The sequence below is a fragment of the Canis aureus genome, chromosome 29 (assembly GCF_053574225.1).
Source record: "Canis aureus isolate CA01 chromosome 29, VMU_Caureus_v.1.0, whole genome shotgun sequence".
NCBI classification, from domain to species: domain Eukaryota; kingdom Metazoa; phylum Chordata; class Mammalia; order Carnivora; family Canidae; genus Canis; species Canis aureus.
This window is the reverse complement of record NC_135639.1, coordinates 39,932,020-39,954,517: the sequence shown is the minus strand read 5'-3', so window position 1 is coordinate 39,954,517 and position 22,498 is coordinate 39,932,020. Positions and strand designations below refer to the sequence as shown.

At 40.2% G+C, this 22,498-nt stretch overlaps 1 protein-coding gene across 1 annotated transcript in view; it reads right to left on the bottom strand.

Annotated features, from left to right (window-relative positions):
- ERCC6 (ERCC excision repair 6, chromatin remodeling factor) overlaps positions 1-22,498 on the bottom strand; it is a 73,860-nt gene that overhangs the window by 50,440 nt on the left and 922 nt on the right. Inside the window, exons 2-5 of the mRNA XM_077878600.1 lie at positions 17,860-18,310; positions 15,924-16,044; positions 13,492-13,603; positions 9,026-9,743 (exon numbers count right to left, since the gene is read on the bottom strand). Of these exons, the coding sequence (XP_077734726.1) occupies positions 9,026-9,743; positions 13,492-13,603; positions 15,924-16,044; positions 17,860-18,296 (1,388 nt within the window). The 5' untranslated portion in view covers positions 18,297-18,310. The remainder of the gene's footprint in view (positions 1-9,025; positions 9,744-13,491; positions 13,604-15,923; positions 16,045-17,859; positions 18,311-22,498) is intronic.

Genomic DNA, 22,498 nt, shown 5'->3' with positions numbered 1-22,498 from the left:
ATAAAAAAATAACAACCGTGAAAACATCTACTGCAATCTTGGGCAGGTAGGAGTTAGACATACCCCCCAAGTCTAGAAGGCCATTGTGCTAGTCTACCCATGCCATCAGCCAAGATTATCACAGTCCACTTGGGGATAACGTTCTACACATCTAGGTCAGCAAGGTGTGTGGAAATCAAGCCTTACAAGACACAACAGAATGATCTGAACACTGACCTTAGAACAGAGAAAACCATGAGGAACCAAAGTGTAATCCTGACCTACCCACACTTAGAACTGATGACCATGCTGTGAAGTTTGAAGACTGCCCCCTGGGTAGAAGTCTAGTGCCCCCTAGTGTAAAGGAGAAATTTTTATTTCTCCCCAAACAACTACTGATAATGTGCTCATATTTGTAAGGATATTTTATCACTAAGTGGATCTTATCGTATGAAAAAAAAAAGTATAATAGGTAAGAAAACCTGACACCAACAAAACTAAGTATATAATAGCTAATATTTATTTGGCTATCATAACAATTGTTAAACTGCCTTTTACTTTGGAAAGAGGACATCTTTTCATATATATCAATATTCATAGGCTCTTATTCATGATTCTCACAGACCCTCCTACCAGCTCAATGAAATCTTTCAGTAAATGTTTTCAGTAATGCCACTAGGTAGTGGGCATGCAAATAAGAATAAGTAATATTTATTGACTGCCTGACATATGCCTAATAGCTTAGGGATATTATCTTTTGTAATCTTCATGCCACCCCTGAAAAAAGTACTGCTATAATCCCTATTTTACAGATGAAGAAATGTAGAAAAATCTCATAGCTACTAGATGAGACTTTGACGTTCAATTCCATGGCTGTGATTTCTAACCCATATGTCACATATCACCTCCTGAGTAACATTTGCTAGCTCTGGACTAGCTGTGTTTTGAAATTGAACATACAAACATCCATACCATGTATATGTTTTTTTAGATTTAGAGTCAGAAAACAAATAATAACAATAAGAATAGGTACTGATGTTCACTGTGTGCTGGACACTGTTTTAAGCAATTTACCTGTATTGATTCATTCATTAATTCATTAATTCAATCCTTACAGACCCTATGAGGCATATACTATTTTTAATCTATTTTTCAGTTAGAAGTAGGCAGGGAGAGGTGAAGTAGCCTGGCCAAGATCACCAACATGAAAATTCAAACCCAGATAATCAGCCCCCAGAATCTGTATTCCTGTTACATAATCTTGCCTCTCAAAAATATTTTTAAAACTCCCTAAAGCCACCCCTTTTCTTATAGTGCAAGCCAAAGAGTAAGTAATCACCTCTTTAATCACTGTACAATGAAAACAATTGTACAAGAGCAAACCAAATTCTAAATTTGTCTCAAAAAATGTCCCTATCTCAACTCTGCAGAGTCAAAACTACTTCTTCACTGTACACCTGCAAACTTTTTCAAGTAACAGTAAAATCAGCTAAGCAATTCTTTTTACTACAAATAGGGCTGAACTAACACATTAGATACATTTTATAAACAGACAAACCAATGTACTCAACTGCCTATACCAACCCACAAATATGGCAAAATCTACCTAATCAATAGGAATTGTCAAATACGAGTAGCTTCAGATCATATAGTAATAAAATGAACACATACACTCTAAAACTGCCTGGAATTCAAAAGTGACCAAACTGCCCTGCTTTCATTTTTACACTGCAAGGGCCACCAAGTCCGGAGTTCAGATCTGCACTGTGAGGAAAAAGTCACACACCATACAGTTAAATCATTCTCATACGGTGTGAAAATTCAATCTCAGGATCATTCTCCATTTATTGCAATATCCATGAAAGAAATTCTACAACAGAAGCACAATGAGTACAATTTGATTTTTAAAAATATATTCAAGGCACCAAGCTGGGTATTTAATATAGTTTGCATTTCTGTAGTGTGATAGGTTTTCTATTTCAGACAGCTAAGAATCCCTTACAGATTAGTCTAATTTGCTAAATTGAGATACTCAGTGTTTTACTTTTCTTATCTGCCTTTTTATGGTCTATCTGGGTGGACTTAATTGGCACATCTTAGCAGATGAAATACCCTCAGTTAGCAGTCCAGATCTCACAGAGTAAATGAAGACTGATGCAGACAATTATGCACTGGAGCTGGAATAAGAGGTGCGTGCAGAGCACGAAGCAGAATTAGTCTTCATTTGTGTCTTAGCTTCGTCATTTAAAAGAAGCCAAGATTCTAAGAAAACTCTTTAAGGGAGCAACTTTTTCTTCTCTCTTAAAAATATAGACTCCTAGGGCGGCGGGGGGCAGGGAGGGGGGGCAGATAAGAATATATGTTTATTTCCTGAGAAATTAACTCCCAGAAACTGATGGTAAGAACAATCTTCAAATCATTAGGTTTCTTGATCAAATCTAGATTAAATTTCTAATAAATCAGATTTGGGGGAGCAAATTATTTTTTTTTAAGTGACAAGCTTGGGACGCCTGGGTGGCTCAGCAGTTAAGCATCTGCCTTCGGCTCAGGGAGTGATCCTGGAGTCCCAGGATTGAGTCCCACATCAGGTTCCATGCATGGAGCCTGCTTCTTCCTCTGCATGTGTCTCTGCCTCTCTCTCTCTCTCTGTGTCTCTCATTAATAAATAAATAAAATCTTTAAAAAAAAAATAAAGTGACAAGCTCTACAACGTAACTTGGCCTTTCCTATGTGCAACCTTCCCAGATGTGCTAAATCGTCATCCAGTGCAAACAAAATCCAAATGCAGAATAAATGAGACAACCCCAATACAAAGGGAGCCGGCTCTCGGCAAGAGAAAGAGGCTCTGTGAGCACAATAAAAGGGAGGTAGAAAAACGAGGAGTAATTCTAGGAGGCAACGCCTTCAGCAGCATTTCAGGCAAGGAATGAGACCCACAAAAAGTGTGGAGGTGGTCCCTATCAAGTGGTGGCAGAAATGTGCTGCTGAGGCAACAGCCTTCTTAGTCTATCCCACTGACCAAGCTGACAGATCACTTCTGCGAGCCCAATCCACCTTCAGACCCCTTCCCCTTCCAGCCTCTTCCATTTATGCTATCTTGGGCACATTATGTCAGCTTTCTAGGCTCAGGTTCCTGTCTCCTCAGGGGTTGTGAAGATTAAACCAACGAGCCCATCTTACATGAAGCACTGCCAAGTAGTATGCATTCAGTGACACCAGTTACAGCTGTTCTCATAGCACCTCCCTCCACCCCCCACATGCCAATCTCGCTCAGGCCATTAAAGCCTCCAAATTTCCAAGTCCAAGAGACTTTTTTCATCATTTATCCTACTTGGCTTGACCCCTCTAAGCATCTGAAAATGCTGACAGCCTTTCTCTTTTCAGTCTCTTTCTTTTTTTCTCTTCATGTATACAGCCAAATCCTCCAAACCAGGATCCAACTCACCCCTAGCCACAGCAGCCCCAGTGCTCAAGGGGAAGGACAAGAGAGATACCATTTACCAAATGATTAAGCCTTGCAGTGTGAAGACACTGTGTAAGATTTACATAATGAGTGGAGTCATGAGAGCCTTTTTAAACTCAAAATTAGTCATATAAAATAAAGAAAAAAAAGGACAGAGATGAAAAATGTTTAAGGTTTAAAGGTATTTTATTAAATGGATTAGAAACCAATTACAGCAACAGACATCATGACTATAGATGCAGGTTATACAAGACATGAGGCAAATTCTATCCCCATCCATACCATACCTGTCAAGTCTTCTAGACTCCCTACAATCTCTCCAAGTCCCCATTCAGTTGGCTTAGGTTTAGGGTTTGGTTCCCATCACAGTGAGGTGGAAGCAGCTTATGTGCTGATTCTTGGCACCACCTTGTGGTCACATCTAGATATTGCACATTCCACAAACGGAAGGAAAATGACATTTACACAACAACCCTGTCCCGGCTTCAAATCCCAGCTCTACCTCTTAACAGTGAAATCATAGGCAAGTTGATCAACTTGAACAAGATATGATTAAGTGTCTCAACAGCTTATTATAGTTGTAATAAATGAAAGATATGTAAGGATCAAAACCTGGAATAACAAATAATATGAAAAATAAAGGTGTAGGTAGTTTTTTTTTTATCTTAATGTTATTCTAATTTCACTAAAAGAAACCACAAAGAATCACCAAAAGTGCAAAGTGGGGAGTGTGGAAAGCCTTCAAACCATTCCCAGGCAGCAACTCAAGTCGGTTTCAGGCTGTGATCTCAGCAACCTGGCCCCGAGTACCTGATAATCTGAGAAAACTCAGTACCACCTACTCAAGAGTCTGTTTCTGAACTCTACTGTGTTTCACTCACTGCTGTGGGAGTGGATTTGGAGGGGGTGGGTAGATTTATTGCAGTAGCAATGCCAAGCCGACTCTGGACTAGAGCAGAGGGAAAAAGCATTACATTTTCAAATCCCAGCATCCTTACCCACAGTTTTTTCCAACCACCTCAAGGGCTTCCTAAACGGAAACACAGTAAGGGCCTATAACAATGAAAAATGCCACCAAACTTGCCTCAGAATCAGCGGGAGCTCAGTCACAGCACACAGGCAGTAACCAGCTCCTCCCACTCCTGACTTGCTGCCTCAGACACTCTAGGCTGAGTCCTAAAGATGCTTTCCAGGTACTTCTGAAGCATATGCTGCTCTGATGAGAAGCAAATGGTCTATTATGTACAGCATATAGCTGAATGAACTAACCTCAAAGTTCCTCTTCAAGCCCTCCCCTACATAAACACACCTGTGCAGGGAATGTACAGAGGATTTTAGAGAAACATACACAAACTGAGTCTGCCAAAAGCCACAACCTCAAAAAGGAAAAGAATATATAAAATCTATTTATACACATCAAATAGTTCCCAAACTTGACAGTGCATCAGAATACCTAGAAAAGCTTTTTAAAAACTACTGCCTGGTAACCTCATGCTAGACCTCCCAAATCAGGACTTCCAATGGCAGGGCTCCCAAGTGGTTCTCCTATAGGCTGGGAACCTCTGCTTTAGTCTCTGCTCACTGCCATGGAAATACAGCCCATTGTGTAGCAACTTAAACAATAATGCCTGGCAAATAGAAACCGAAAAGATTTAGGACATGGGTTTAAGTCAAATGATAAACATCAACCCTAGCTGTGCCAGCAGGAGACAACACTTGTTTCGAAGTGTATCCTCTCACTCAGGGTGCAATCTGACCTCTACAGCCCAAGTCTGACCCAAGCAGTCTGACTGCTGCTGAAGAAGGAGGCCAGAGTTGGCGACAGTTTGTTTCTGCTCTATCTGAAGGTTGTCAAACAGCTGTCATGAATGCTGCTGCTATCCCCTGAGGCCCCTGTGCTCATGGTAGACATCGCTAACAGACTGCAGCACCCTTTCCCGGAGAGTCCAAACAGGGCCTCAGTCTCCCCCAGAACAGACTACCACTGCCCAAGATGGGAGCTGTCTGGCAATACAAGGGCTTGCAACCTGCCTGTCCTATAATGGACGACCTAGAAACCAGGCATCTCTGCAGACCACAGCTACCACACCACACACCACTATACAAGGAAATCTAAATGAGAAATGAGGTGCCTCCAAAGCAAAGCAAGTATTTTCCTTTTCAATAGCCTGCACCCTAAGGTCTATTTCAACATATCTAAACTACCCAACAGACAAGGCCCTGTGCTGAGATGAATCTCCTCCATGAAGTCTTCCCCAAATATCTGTCAGAATTCATTATTCCCTCACTCTGCTTAGGGCCTATTTGTGCCCACATCTCCTGGAAGACTGCAAATTCCTTGCCAAAAACCCTAGTATCAGTCCTAGAGTACACAAATGTATTCAAGCAGTGAGAACAAAGACAAAGCAATGGGAGGTGCCTCATATCTCATCTGGAAATGAATCCGAAACACTGAGGACTGCTGATCTTTGGTTACCTGGAGGGGAAAGGTGCACATATGAGATGTCTGGTCTTCTAGGCCACCCTGATCTGTTCCGGCTGTACAGACTGGATAAGTGACACATAAGCGTTCACCAGGGACGCCTACCACTCAAACGCTGAACAAGTGTCACTCCTATTAAGTCTTTCTTTGGCTCCTGGAGCTTCTAGGCCTTAGCTTTCTAGAGCAACAATGTATTTTAAGAAAACCTAAATCTCACCACTAAGAGCAATACACTGATAGAAACTCTGCTGCTATAAAATGAAAACTAAAAAATAATGGTTGCTTTCTAGGATCTGCATACCAAGGAATGAGTAAGAACGGACAGAATATGTACTTCTAAGAACTGGTTCATCCACCCTGGTACATTATCAGAGGTATAAAAATCAGGGTACACCACTAAGGAGACAGCCTCCAAATGCAACTTAGTACAGAGACAGAAGCAAGATACAAATGTGGGAAAGGCAGAAAATACCGGGGCAGTTTAAAAAATGGGTAACACTTCCAAGACTGATCTGAGGTCTTGGGCGAAGTCAGAGAAAGTAGGATCCTAAGTGCCATTATTCTGTTCCAGAAAAGGTTAAGCTGTAGAAAAGGCTTGTGAGGAAATTCCAACTTGAAAACAGTTAAAAAGAAAGATACCTAGAGAACTAAAGAAAGATCTGTGACGCTCCAGCTAAGAGAATAAAGGGGATGAGACATCTAGGAATGACCCACTTTCACCTCTGAGTTTAAATGAGCATTATAGTTAATAGGGCTATAACCAATACAAGTTCAGTAAAAGGTGCCTGGCCTCAGTAAATATTCCTAAGCTCTAACCATAAAGAAAAACTCCTTTTCTATGTTGCAAACTCTATGGGGTTTTATTCTGATCATCTGTCATCAAATCACTGTTAAGATAAGGAAGCCTGAAGTCTTCTTTTTCCTCACTCAAGGGAATACCATTACAATTTCAATCTGTATACAAAGATCAGCAACAAGAAGTAACAAAATAAAAAAAGTAACTGCCAGTTGTTGGTAATAATGCTTCTCAATCTCAAGCATTTTCTTTTACCATCCCTCAATCCAAAGAGTACCAAAGGAGATGTAATACAAACATTTCAATGTGCTATCTGCAGTTTAACAGCCTTAATAACTATGGCTATAAAATTTTAAGAGCTACAGTATTTTGGTGGCAATTAGAGTTATTGATATTTCTGAAATTCATTTGAGATTTTACTGTAACTTCAGCAAAAAACTGGCTTTGATATGGCTTTGGAGATAACTGGTCTACAATCTTGACATTATTAAGAAAAATGTGTTCCCATGAATTTAAACTGATATTTAAAATACAATCAAAATAAACTGCTTCTGATCAACACACTAATATACTTAAAATAAATGTAATATTGAATGGGAAGAAAATATTTTTCCATTTACAATCAGTATGTTGAGATTAACAATTTATTAATTCTCTACAGTTAGTTAAGGATGGACACCTGGGTGGCTCAGTGGAGGAGCGTCTGCCTTCGGCTCAGGGCATGATCCCGAGTCCTGATTGGGCTCCCTGAAAGGTGCCTGCTTCTCCCTCTGCCTACGTCTCTGCCTCTCTCTCTCATAAATAAATAAATAAAATCTTTAAGAAAGAAAAAAAAAAAAAAAAACAGGAGACTTACACTGCTCAGGGTTCAAGAGCATCCAGGAATATTCCTCAAATGGCTCTGCACATATTAGATGTGCCAAATAAACTTAAAGTTGCAATGAGAAGTAACAAATGTTAAGCCACTCCTTAACTATGCTACATGACTACCACTGTGTGAGTGTAACAGCTTTTAAGAACTGATTTAGGTCACAGGTCCTCAAGCTCTGTGTGAAAAGAATTATGCCACATCTGCTTTTAAAGGTTAGGGAATGTATGCGACAGCTGGAAGTGGGTCATCAGTTCTAAATAACAGAAGGAAGGGCAGCCCCGGTGGCTCAGCGGTTTAGTGCCGCCTTTAGCCCAGGGCCTGATGCTGGAGACCCGGAATCGAGTCCCATGTCGGGCTCCCTGCATAGAGCCTGCTTCTCCCTCTGCCTGTGTCTCTGCCCCCTCTTCCCCGTCTAGAATGAATGAATGAATGAGTAAATAACAGAAGGAAAAGATATTAGGACAGTGTGTATTCACGAAGGTCAGTGGAAAGCTACAACAAACAATAAATGAGGTCTCCCTACAATGAAAACAAAAAACTATTGAGGATTGGGAAAAAGCCATCCTAGGAGCAAATACTTAAAAAGTAATCTGATAAACAGATTCCCTTTCCCTTGGACATTCTTAGTGCTTGGTAAGCTCATGTGAGAGATCAGAGATGCAGCAGGGTCTTGCTCAGTGGGCACACCAGGTAGCTTCAGTGTATAGACCGTTTTTCAGGGCTCACAAAAATAGGTGGCAATGGACTTCCTGAAGAGACACAATCACTTCCCCTTTCATTTTATTTGCATCATCCACTGAGAGAGTCATGGAAAGAAAACCCAAAGTCAGTGTCCAGCAACAAAAATGAGAATGAAAAGGAGGGGTACACTATGCACATGAAAAGCCTCTCTGGCAGCATGACAGGAGTTTGTAATTCTGCAGGTGACTATTTTCTCAAGACAAGGAAGGAGGGATTTAAGAAAACAAGCTTATTCTTTCATACACTAAAGCTTTAATCTTACTACTTTATGGAGGAAAGTCTTGTATAATTACTTTCCTGCTTCAAAAGAAAAACAACAACCATCCAGCATATATCACACAGGCCAGCCTTTTCGTTTTCCTGACCCTGGCTATAGCTGACCTCTGAGTGTAAAGGCATAGGGGTTCACACCTCGGTCTTCTGCATGCCTCTTGCCCTGGCCCTTCCCCTAAACGTTTCTAATGAGACTTGCCCAAAATCTGAATGAGATAAAGAAAAGTTAGAAGCATTTGGAATTAGTTCCCCTAAAGACTCAGGCACTCTGCTGGTTCTAGGAGGCTAAGGCTGCAGGAAGTCCAACCTTTGGATAAACGGGTCTAACACATTAAGCTGAATCTAGAGTTCTCATGTAATAAACCTGCTGCCTGAGATCAAGCAAGTAGCACAATCTGTTTACAAACTCTGCAGACTGACCTTAACCGCTGCTTATAATAATCTTCGTCTCCATCATCTCGGCATCTCACTACCTTCCGACCTCTTCCTCCACAGGCAGCTTCTGCTTCTTCCCCAGAACTTGGGGAAAAGTCATCCTCGTTCTCCTGCACCATTACTTTTTTCTGCCGTTTCCAGCGCTTGAGCATGGGATTCAGTTCATAGTCTTTGTCCTCCCCAGTCAGCTTGACCCCCTCTGCCTCCTCCAGCTCCTCCTCTGTGGGTAAGTACTCAGACTCTTCACCCTCAGAATTGCCCTCCACCTTCAGTCTCATGTCAGACTCCAAAGTTTTCTTTCCTTTGGGCAACCCCACTCTCCCCTGGAAATGAAGAGCTCTTTTCTGGAGCTTCTTGATGTGCTTTTTCAAGCGCTTATCTGTTTTTGAGAGAACTTTGCTTCGCTCATTTGTTTTGTTTTCATCGACTGTTGAACTCAGCTCAGAAGCGACCGAGGCTATGGCTTTTCTAGCTGCTCTTTTATTACAAGCTTGCTTCTTCCTCTCAAAAGACAATTTTGCTTGATCTGCCAAATACTTTTCAAAGCCTGATGCTTCATTGAGCATTAGTTTTCTAGGCTTTTTCTCCGATTTCTGAGGAATCTGGGTTCCAAAAGGTGTCATCTGGCCAGTGCGGATGAGCTCTTCCCACGCAGTCTCCTGAATAGGCATGAGCATGCTGCCAAGACAGGATGGCCCCGGTTCTGAAAGAGAGATGACAATGCATTGGGCACAAGAATAAACCTTTCAGAGAGTACGACAGAAATAGTCACTTCTTCAATAAACAGCACCTACAATTCTCACATTTTTTTTTTAAGATTTTATTCATGAGACACACGAGGTGGGGGGAGAGGGAAAGGGGGGGGGAGAGAGAGAGAGAGAGAGAGAACGCGCACAGAGACACAGGGTAGAGGGAGAAGCGGGCTCCCCTCAGGGAGCCCAATGTAGGACTCAATCCCTGAACTCCAGGATCAGGCCCTGAGCTGAAAGCAGAGCTTAACTGCTGAGCCATCAAGGCATCCCTAACTCACATTTTAAAAATATACCATGGATGGGGGTGCCTGGGTGGCTCAAGCTGTTGGTTTTGGCTCATGTCATGATCTCAGGGTTATGAGATCAAGCCCCGCAGTGGGCTCCACAATCAGTGCAGAGCCTGCCTGAGATTCTTTCCCCTCCCCTCCCCTCCCCTCTCCTTCCCCCTCTACTCCTCCTCCTGCTCACACGTGCTCTCTAAAAAATAAATAATAAACATTTTATAAAATCAAAAAAATAAAAACATACCATGGATGTACTAAAGTATACCATATATAAAGAACAGAATAAAATTTATTATAGCATTCATTGTGCCAAATTCAATATACTCCTATTCAAAAAGGTAAATTCTCAATAACTTTTCCTAAAATAATACATTATAAATATACTCTCTGCATCCAAAGACAGATAAATGTGTCTGTTTCCTTATCAAAGCTTAGCCCCAGAAGAAACAATCTCCCAAGTTTCCATATCACTTCAAATACCAGCATCCACACGGAACTTAAATTCAAGAGAACAGTAAAACTGCAAACATAGAGTCAACACATTCCTAAATAGGTAAAACATAAATGTTTGCTCTGCCTGCCCAATATAATAGTCACCTTGTGGCTATTTAAGTTGAAAATTCAATTCCTCAGATGCACTTGCCATATTTCAAGTGCTCAGTGAGCTGTATGTGACTAACGGCTACCACAACGGACAACACAGACAGCATTTTCATCACTGCAATCAAGTCTTCTGGACAGCACTGTGTTAGATGTGCAAACTGACAGAACAGGGGACATAAACTGGAAGTTAGGTCATGATAATATAAAGTCACCCAGAAGTCATCCCTCTTTCATTAGGTGAACTTAACCTTCAGCAACATTACTTTACCCACAGCCAAAATACCAATGTAAGTAAGGCCAAAGAGGAGGAATCCATATTCTAAAATCTACATTTCTTTTAGTACAGTAATATCACAGTCAGTTTTTCACTAAATTTGCAGTGAAGAAAAATACACATCAGAAATTACACAAATATTAAGTGTACAGCACAGTGAATTTTCAGGAAAAAACATACTCATACACCATGATCCAGATCGAGAATCAGAAATTGCTAGCACCACCAGATGCATCCTTCATGGTACTCTCCAGTCTCACACCCCATCCAAAAGAATGGCTGACTATTAACACTACAAACAAGCTGTACCTGGCCTTGAACCTTAAGTAACATGGAAATGTTTGTATACTTGTGTCAGTTTATTTTGCTCAACATCATGCTTGAGATCAATCCTTATTGTTGAAGATAGTGGCAGTTTGTGAATCTTCATTGCTGTTAGTATTCTATCATCTAACTACACTATAATTTTTCCATCCCACTATTAATGGACATTAGGGTAGTTTCCAGGTTTTAGCTACTATGAATTACATTGCTATGAATATCCCAGTACATATTCTTCAGTATTACATTTATACATAATTCTTTGGGTATGTTAAGCTTTAGCAGGCACTGCCAAACAGTTTTTCAAAATGGTCCTATTAATTTTAAGTTTATATGTTTGAGAGTTTCAACTGGTCTACATTCTTGCCATTCTAGCTATTCTGGTACATGTGTAATGGTACCACTTTGTGGTTGTAATTTGCATTTCCTTACTAACTAATGTACTAGGGCAACTCTTCATTGATTTATTGACTTTCTGAATTGTCTCTTTTGAAGAAAATGTTCAAGTCTTTAGCCCTTTCCCAAGAGTTCTTTAATACACTCTGGATTCATGTCCTTCAATTAATGTATGTATTGCAAGTATCTTCTCCCACCCTGCAGCCTGCTTTTTCACTCTCTTAATGCTATCTTTTGAACAGAAGTTTAGTTGTGATATAGCTCACTTACCAAATCTTTTCCTTTACAATGAGCATCTTTTGTGCCTCATTAAGTCTTTGTCCCAAGATCATGAAAATACTTTCCTAAGCTATATTCTAAAAGCTTTGTTTTATCACTCACATTCATATTTCAAATCTATTTGGAATGTATTTTTGTACATGGTATAATAGGCTGAGATTCATTTTACCTTCAAGTGAGTTAGCCCAGCACCACTTACTGAAAAGATACTTCTTCACAGCACTGTATTGCTATACCTGTCATAAGCCAAATGACCACATACTGGGTGGATCTGTTTGCTGGATCCTATATTCTGTCCCATTGGTCTATTTGTCTTTCCTTATGCCAATACCTCACTGTCTTAATTACTATAGCTTGATAACAGGTCTTGATATTTTATTCTTCAAAAGTAACTTTTCTTGGCCCAATACATTTCTACATCAATTTTAGAATCAGCTTGTTAATGCCCCTACCCTCACCCTATCCTTCCCACCCCAAAATTTCTCCTTCAAAAAAGAAAAAAACAAAAACCCACTGAAGTGGTCAGAGGGCCAAAAGGAAAACCAGGAGCAACTGGAATCCTGGAAGGCACAGAAGTATCTGCTGCTTCAGACAGGCCAAGTGGAACAAAAATGAAAAGGGGCTTTTGGAACTGGGGAAGTAACTATTAATCCTGGGCAAAGTTTTACTAAGGAAGCAAGAGAAGGTAAAATGCAGCAGCAGGTTTTAGGCAGCCAGACAGGAATGAGAAACATGGCACTTCACCAGCAGAAAGCCTCACTCACAGGCCCAACAAATTTTGAGACTGAACTTTATAAATCCTTCTCTCTAGTATTTTTTTCTGTTACCTCAATTCTTCATAATAATTCTCCTATGTTACTAAATAAACTTCTGGAGCTAGCAGAAAATATCTGCTTGGAAAGCTTAAATGCTAAGAAGCCTTAATCTACATTTCAAGTATTAAATGATGAGCAGCTACCAACAATTTCCAAATACACATCCGCACATACACAAAGACTACAAAGATATTTCATTTCAGAACTTATGCATTTTCTCAAAAGGTTTTCCAAAAGACATCCATCCTAAGCAGTAATAAAAACAAAATCAGAGTCATACTATAACCTGAATGAAGATACCTTTTCTTAAATAACAGAAGTGATGCTTGGAAAGCCTGCCAAATACATCCAAAAAATGTATGTAAAAGCAATTCTATGAATGGTGACTGATGATGCTGGGCATAAAAATGTAATTTGATTAAGATGTTGTCTCTGCAGAATTAACTATGCAAGAATGCTAAGCTCCCTAATTTATTGAGTATAATACCAAATGTGCACCAGTAGCCTCTAGTAGATGGAGTTAAACATTTACTTTCATTCTCCAAAACCCCCTTATAACTTAAAAGATATTTGGTTCTGCAGGTGTAGAGAATAAAATTTTCCTAAGTCTGTTTTAAAACTAAGGCAAAGAAACAGATTTTTCTTAAAACCCAGGCCAGAACTAAGGAGCTAAAGGCATCAGGCACCAGTTCAAGAACAAAGAGACACTATTCCCAAGTATCCTCACCTATATCCTCCTCCTCCAGACTGGCATGATCTAGCTCAACTTGTACCTCCACTCCTCCGAGGATGGCCTGGAGACGTTTTTGTTTTGCTGTGATCTTCTTTAGCTGTTGTTCCTTGAATGATAAATATTGAACACAGAAAACAGCAATGAAGTGATTTCTTTTTAAATACAAAAGATAAATTTAAAAACTTTAATCAAGAGCAAAATAGGGACGCCTGGGTGGCTCAGCGGTTGAGCGCCTGCCTTCAGCTCAGGGCGTAATCCTTGGGTCCCAGGATGGAGTCCCACATCGGGCTCCCTGCATGGAGCCTGCTTCTCCCTCTGCCTCTCTCTCTCTCTCTCTCTCTCGGTGTTTCTCATGAATAAATAAAATCTTTAAAAAAAAAAAAGAGCAAAATAAAACAAATTCTACGTTACTATTACTATAGAGAAACTTATTTGAGCAACTGCCACTTTTCTAACAGGATGTAGGCCCAAAAGCATTTTCATCAGGCAGGAATCCCTGTCCCCAACCACTCTCCTGGCTAGAGGCATTGTCTTCTATGTGCCTGAGCACTTAAGTTCTCATGTACGGACTCTCCACTAACGGAGGTGGAACTGTTCTCCTTGCTTTTCTCCATTACGCATTGGGTCAAATATTAAACTTTTGTTTCTGACCTTATCAACTGATGGGCTATGAGGTCAACAGGCTATGGGGATAACAAACAAACACAAATGTTAAAAACTTGAAAACGTCATCCTCCTTTGATAATCTACCATATTTATGATTATCCTTTATAGTCCTTTATAGTAGTATCCCCAATCGCTAGGCTTTAAAAGGAATATACACATGGATATACTACCCAGCTCAGACCCCTCTTTAACTCGTCTCCCTCCACATCACCAGAGTTCAGCTATGCAAACATTCCTAGGGCCGGGATCCCTGGGTGGCGCAGCGGTTTGGCGCCTGCCTTTGGCCCAGGGCACGATCCTGGAGACCCGGGATCGAATCCCACGTCGAGCTCCCTGCGTGGAGCCTGCTTCTCCCTCTGCCTGTGTCTCTGCCTCTCTGTCTCTCTCTGACTATCATGAATAAATAAATAAAATCTTTAAAAAAAAAAAAAGGTAAAAAAAAAAAAAAACAACATTCCTAGGGCCTCTCCAATTAACTAGGCTTATGGTACCTGGTTCTTCTTCCCAAGGTCAAGAATGTTTAAACACCAAATATGAGAGTGAGATAAGGAGAAATGCTAAATATAAATGCCATGTTATACTAAACTGCAATTCCTTTTCTTTCAGTCTTTCCCTCATAATCTCATTTAAACAGCCTTTCTAAAAAACAAACAACAAAAAACAGCCTTTCTCTCTGAATAGTCTATCTCTAACCATCAAAGGGCTATTTTAGAAAGACAGGAATATAGAATTGACTTAGACTAGTACCTAAAATGGCCCAAAGTCTGGTCCTTGCTGCTCCTTGAAACCTCTCAGCCCACCAGAAGCCCGAGGTCAGAGGTCTCTGCATGTTCATTCACACGCTCCCACAAGAGGCCAGATGTCCTCTCTTTGCTCTGGGGAAACCCCAGTGGCCTGAAACCACTGCAAGCTCTGACCTTTGGGCTGTTATTCTGGAGGTGGGTGATAGAAGATGGGATGGCAAAGATAATGGACTGGTGAGTGGAAAGCAAAAGGAGGCATTGAGTCTATAGACATCAGTAGTGGAAGTTAAATAAGAGATGCAAGGACTCTACTCACTGTAGTGCGTCAACTGTCAGCACAAGGATATTTGCTAGTAATTTCAGATAGCAGAAATCAAATGATCAAAACTAGTCATTCCTACCTACTTTGCTATGTTTTCAATAAAGCATACATAAATTCTAAAAAATGTTTCAAACCTCATAAAAACAGTGTCATAAGTAACAGATATTCCCTACCCTGAAATTGCACAACCCTAAGTGCAGACCCATCAATGTGGCCAGGTGATAACCATACCTAAGAAGAGTGAGCGTGAGTGTGTGATGGCTGTAGCAACAGGAAACATTGTGTACATAATCAGGACAAGCAGGAGCTAAGCAAAAAAAAGAAAGTTCACACAACACAAGAGACTGATGAAAGGCTAGTATGCCAAACAGGAAACTAAGCTGAGAAAAAAAAAAAAAAAAAGCACAACAAGGAAGACTGTAATTATAAACATCAAAAAGGTGGCAAGCAAAGCCAAAAAGGGAACCTTATCTCAAATGTGTGTGTATGCATATGTGTATTTTAAAAGATATTCTTTAACAGAAGATATTAAAGGGAAGCAACTGAAATATTAAACATAAAAAAGGAACTCAAAGTTTTCTATTATAGATTTTTCCTTCCTGTCTTAACTGTTCTTCAGAATATTTCCCCAATATTACATGTACAGAAATAATGACTTTTTTCAAAAATGCAATACTTAATATATTTGGAATCACCTTATTATACTTCTGTCGTTTTACAGAATCTAGTTTCCTGTTGACATTTCTGTTGGTGGCAGCTTGAGGACTAAGTTGTTCAATAATTTTATTGATTTGCCTTAGGGATGTCGTACATGACCTGAAAAATAAAAATAAAATGTCTATTTTCTACTCTGGTAACATTTTGTTATAGTGTAACATGAAGACAGAAATGCTACAAAGATGTCCTTTTACTTATTATTAACTAAAAGATAAAAGAAACTAAACCAGAATGCAAATCCTTGTTGGCCACATATACAACTGGAAGGGTTATTAGAAGTTTAAGATAACTGCTAGTGTTTTCTTTGATCTGGCTGATTGAAATCAGCACAATCTCATTTGTAAGCTGTTTCATTCATTCTACAAGCATTTTAAGTGTCTGCCTGATTCAAGAGATTGTACTAAAATAATGTGCAATAAGTTGTCCTCTTAGATGAAAAACAATGTACATAGGTGGTTTGAGCTTTATTTTTTAAGATTTTATTTTTTAGAGCAGTTTTAGGTTCACAGCAAAATTGAGAGGAAGGTACAGAGACACCCATATATTGCTTCCCCAAACACAAACACCATCCCCCATTATCAACAACCCACAGATGGTTTTTTAAAGCCCATTCTGGAAGTTATCTGAAGTTTGGAAAAGTACTAAAAATGCTGACTTTTTTTTTATATGTCAAGTATCTGTGACAACTGGAAGGTTTGCTGTAGCATAATATTTTATACTGTAAAAGAAAAAAAAAACTCTAATACAATGCTCCTAAAACAGATACCATAACTCTCAATTTTCAAAACACAAATTCAGTCTTGACACTTGTATAATTTGCTGTTTGTACCCTTTGTGGACTTCAGGATAAAAGATGTTATCAATGCATTCTAACCACGTGTCACCATGGAGCTAGTGTTAATCTGTGTGGTAATTCTGCAGCACTCTGGTGTCACCTATGTAAGCAGTAGGCACATTTCCACAGTCAAATGTAAAGGTGTGTTCCTTATGAAGGGTCAAGTTCCTCACACCTGAAGATCAGACTATAAGTATTCCAGAATACCTGCTACTTAAGAGGCCAAGAGGACACACCAGGAAGCTGCTGGCAGAAAACATGTCCTTTAAGGTCCAACAGCCATTTGTACCACAGTCTCCCCAGCCAAGGGTAGCCAACAGCTCATTCTTCCTTCCTTTCCCCTCCTCCAGCCATTCCCATCTGAGACTGCACCATCCTTCCATCCATCCCTTTCCTCTTTCCTGCTTGTCCTGACACAGCCTAGAACAATGGCTAAGACAGGGCAGACCGGCAATAGGGAATGAGCTGAATCTTCACCTGTCCTGCCCTTCTAGCCCACGTCCAGAGCCTACTTCTCTAACACACAAATGACATTTCCATGGGACTTCATCTTTCTATAGTCACAAGTAGGACAGAAGAAAGGAAAAGCAATGAGTTGTTTCTCATTATTTCTAGAAATGCAAATCTGAAAAATTACCAAAAGACTGAGACTTGGTTTAGACACAGGAAACTGGAAAGAAACTACAGAACAAGAGAAAAATGGGAGGAGGGGCGATATGGCAATGTGTTCCTGGTATCTCAAGTAGGACACATCACACCTTTGGGTACACTCTGAAAACCATTTTGTGCACATGCTTATGAATTCCAGGGTACTCACAACAGTACTTCTCTCTAGGACATTATGCATAAACAGGTTGCTATGAGCTGGCATGAAAGCCTGACTACAATGTTCAATTTTGCTCCTGAAGGAAAGGGCTAGGGTTCACACACAAGGGTGAGAACTACCCTAATTGCCTCCATCTTCCAAATAAGAGGTTCTATAAATCTCCTAAATTTCTGGAATACTACAACTACCATCTGAATTTCTCCATCACATGTAGACAAAAATTCTGCAACCAGAGAATATGGTCCACACTCACGTGAGATCATCCAGGACTGATCGATACTCCTTCTCCACATCAGCAAGTTGGGCTGCACGGCTGGCCTCATGAATGGCGCTGTCCACCTGCCGAAGCACACCCTGTTCCAGCACGTCCTGGTCATACACATCCACACCTAACCCCTGCAGTTCAAGGGCCTGTGCACTTGGCTCCACCGTCTGTATCTGATGTCTGTCGATATGCAGCAGGGCTGGCCCTCTCTTCGGAACTTCCGATGAACGCCCCTCGGCAGAAGCGGATGGTCCATTAGCAGAAGAACAAGAGGGGAGGCTCTCCTCCACCTCCATATTGCCATCATCTTCTTGCTTGATTGTCATTTCTTGTTTATCACTGACACACTGACTTTGCTCAGTCTTGCTGAGCAAACAGTCTTGCTCCTGAGTTTGACTTGAGTGGGAGATTCTCGCATTTTGCATCCTCTACAGATGATCTAAAAAGAAAAAAAAAGTAAGAAGTCAAATTTTGGTTATAAAGAATTGATATTTATATAGTTTCTTAAAACTTTTATAATTAAAGAATGATTTTTTAAAAGATCAAGTAATAATCCTCCAATGAGAAATTCAAGTCTCCAAGTATTACTTTTCTTAAAATGGCATAAACTACACATCTTCCTGAGTTCTGATAGTAAATAAGAAAAATGAACCAAAGGAAAAAGAAGACAAACAAGAAGAAAAAACACATATCAACAACAAAGGACATTTGGAGAGTCAGCTAAGAAAAGTGGCAACCAAAATCTTGACTGACACCCTAAGAGTCTCCTCCAAATCAACTGAAGTCATTTGCTCTACTTTCCAAGTTAACATCTTCACTGCACTATGGCACCAACGATTCACAATACAGCAGCATGATCAACTGTGATATGTGAATTTAGTGAAGTAAGGAACAAATTTCTCTATGAATCTGACCCTAGAAACTTTTAGGTTGAACATTTACAAAAACTCTGAATGAGACATAGTATCACCACTAAAATCTGAATCTGAGAAAGATTAAACACTCTCAAAAATAACCCCATTTCAGGACCCATGGGTGGCTCAGTGGTTGAGCTTCTGCCTTTGGCTCAGGATGTGATCCCAGGGTCCAGGATCAAGTCCCACATAAGGCTCCCTGCAGGGACCCTGCTTCTCCCTTTGCCTATGTCTCTGCCTCTCTATCTCTCATGAATAAATAAATAAAATCTTAAAAAAAAAAAAAAAAACATTTCAACGTACAGTACAATTTCCTGCCAATCAGGTTGGCGAAAACAGGCTGGGCCTGATAATATCCACTAAAGACATGGAAGATCCCCCCTCACACAACACCAGTGGCAATATAAACTACTAAAACTCTTTGGAAGGCAATTTAACAGTATCTACCAAGACTTTAAATGCACATGACCAGGTATCTATACCAAATATTCACATATATATATAAGCATGTTCACTGTAGCAAGTCAACAGTTTAATTAAGGCACTAAGTATTTCTAGTAACAGTGATATGAAAATCTTGTAAACTGAAAAAAAAATCACATAATATGAACACATTTATGTTGGATTTAAAAATGTATTCTGCATCTGTATGTATGGAATGCATTCAAAGTGATCTGGAGATATACACTAAATCTGCAACCCGTGGGGAGGAGGAACAAGAAGAAACAGGGACGAATAAAGGAAGCTTTCACATTTCACTCCACATACCCTTAGAAGCTCCTTGAATGAAAATGTACTCGCTGTGTTGCCTGTATAACTCTATCTAATAAATACATCAAAAAGCAATGCAATAACCAAGAGACAGCCTTGCTTTTTAAGTCAATAAACTAAGATTTCTTTCACCACCAAAACTTTATTTATATAAAAATACCAGCCCCACTGATTTCTCATTAAATAAAACCATCTTGGCAGCCAAGCACTAGGATACAAAGATGCCAAGAACTTAGCACCATCCCTTCCAGAGAAGCTGACTCTCTAGAGGAGAAACATGTCAATAACAAGAGCAGGGCAGGTCTGTAGAAGAGGCACGCACAAGAAGCCACCTGGAAACAGAGGAAGGAACAATGCATTGAGTCTGGTGCTAAAGAAACATATACAAGCTAAGATCTGAATCCCCGGCCCAGAGTCTGATATACAAAAGATGCTTCACATATGTTGAACAGAAGTAAGTTTAGAAAAGAGTTTAAAATAACAAGTCTGATGTGGACAACTGAGTCACTCGTGAATTCAGTGATAAAAAATGAAAATCTCAGAAAGGAAGCAGATGGGAAGCAGAAGGAGGGGCTGGTAGAGAGCTTATTAGCCACAGGTAACCTGTCCAGCATGCAGTCAGAAATGCAAATCTGGGCTCAAGAAAAAAGTCTGGATGAGATGTGGATGCAGCCCAAGGAATCCCAAGGCTATAACAAGTACCAGAGATCCTTTCAGAGGGTAAGAAGAGGCTAACACTGCAAAGGTTAAAAGTTAACCGCAGAGTAAAAAGTTCCTCCTTTCTATGGGCCTTCTGATCATTTTCAGAAGAAAGGATCAGCTTGGTGCTCTATCATTAGGTAGTCGGCATTTTCTTTCTTTCTTTTTTTAAGATTTTATTTATTCATGAGAGACACAGAGAGAGAGAGGCAGAGACATAGGCAGAGGGAGAAGCAGGCTCCACGCAGGGAGCCCCTATGTGGGACTTGATCCCAGGACCCTGGGATCACGCCCTGAGCCAAAGGCAGACACTCAACCGCTGAGCCACCCAGGCATCCCTAGCTAGCTGGCATTTTCAACACAGTGGGCAGGATTCTGGCTCAGAGCCTTCATGATAGCTGGAATTTAACAACTCTGATTTCATTGTTCTTATTTGTATGTATACAAAGATTCCTCTCTTAGTTAAAAAAAAAAAAAAAAACATCAATTCAATCAAAAATCTTAATATTGCAGTACAAAGACAAGACTAAAATAATGTTTGGTGAAAACTTCTAATACAAAAGAAGGAAGAAGGAATGGTTAAAAATGGGAAATGATACGGCAAATTCATGTAAGGAAACCAGAAGGAGAGCAGTGAATTTGGAAATTAGCAGGTCACTAATTACCTTAGTAAAAGAGGTTTCAGTGGAGCCATGGGGGCCAAAATCAGACAGTGAGGAGTTAAGTGATTTGATCAGGAAATGGAGGCCACAGGTGGGTAGCCTACCCTCTAAGGATCCTGGCTGGAAGGGAGACATGTGGAATGATCAATGTAACAATGAACGGGGTTGGGGTTGGAAAATTAGGTCAAGAAAAACTACGGAAGCAACAGGGGCAAGAAGATGTATATGGAGGTAACCTACAGAGACAAGGATACAGATGCTGAGGAGGAAAATAGGTTGTACAAGACAGCAGGGACCAAATGCAGATGGAAACAGAAGACACATCTTTCTCTGACCCTGGCAGAAGGATGATCTTCATGAATCTAAATCTTTAAGGAGGAGAGAAGCTAAAGTGGACCAAAGAGAAAATATCCCAAGTCTGGGATCTTTGGCATCTCCTGAGTCAAGGGATGAAGTTGGGATGGAGGCTGGAGAAGAGTAAGAATCTGGAATAAATGTCCTATAGAAGGGAAAAGCCAATGGGGAACAAACACTGGTGACATAAGTGTGGAGCCCCCCAAAACCACAAACTGCCAACAATCCCCAAGGCTATACAATTTCCTCCTTCCGTAATTACCAGTCCCAGGGGAAATGTCATTGTTGCGGTTTTTTGGAGCAGAAGTAGCAGGACAAAAGGGCATGGATACATGGATGCCATGCTGAGGAAGAGAGTAGTTTAAGTAACTGAACTCTGGGTCCAAGCTGGACAGATTTAAAAAAAAAAAAAAAAAAAACAATCCAGAACAGACTGGGATAGGAAGGGAGGGAAGGAGAGAGGAAGACCAAGAAGCCACCTGGTGTGACTATGGACCAAAAGGCAAGTCTCCTGGGAATGAGAGCTGAAAACCAGGAGGTTCTTATCAGAAGATAAACAGTTTCAGAAGTGAAATAAATCATCCATTCAACAAATATTTGAGAGTTGATTATACTAAGCAGTGTACTAGGTTAACTAGTTTTTGTCGCCATAGAGCTTAGAGTCCCCTGGGGAGACACACACTTTAAGAACTATATACATTTATACGTATTTACAATTTTAAATATGTATATTCATATATAAATTATACACAGAAATGTAGGTATGGTAACTGCTATAAAAATACAGGATTCTTAAGGCCAAAATAACAGAGGAACCTAATTGACAGTGCAGAAGTAGGTATGAGAAAGGAGGTTTCTATGATAAAGTAATACCTGAGCCAGTATCTGAAGGATGAATAAGGTCAAAAGTGGAATGAATATTCTGGAAAGAAACGTGTAATGTCTAAGGCTAGTAAAAGATGGTACACTTGGAAAAATGAAAGGGTGGAACACTGGGAATTTTTTACTTTATCCTCCATGAATAACTGAGTTAAAGCTGCTGATAAGGACTCCTTTCATCGTGTAAATATTGCAGAATATCTTCTAACACTCTGTAAGGTGCAGTCCTCTGGGAAAACAGTATCTTCACTGTCCTCTCCTTTGAGCACTGGGGCTTCTCCTAGACGAGCTGGATTCTAGTTTGCAGATTTGGTTGTACACATGCCTAGCTGAGGAGGGAGTGGGGCA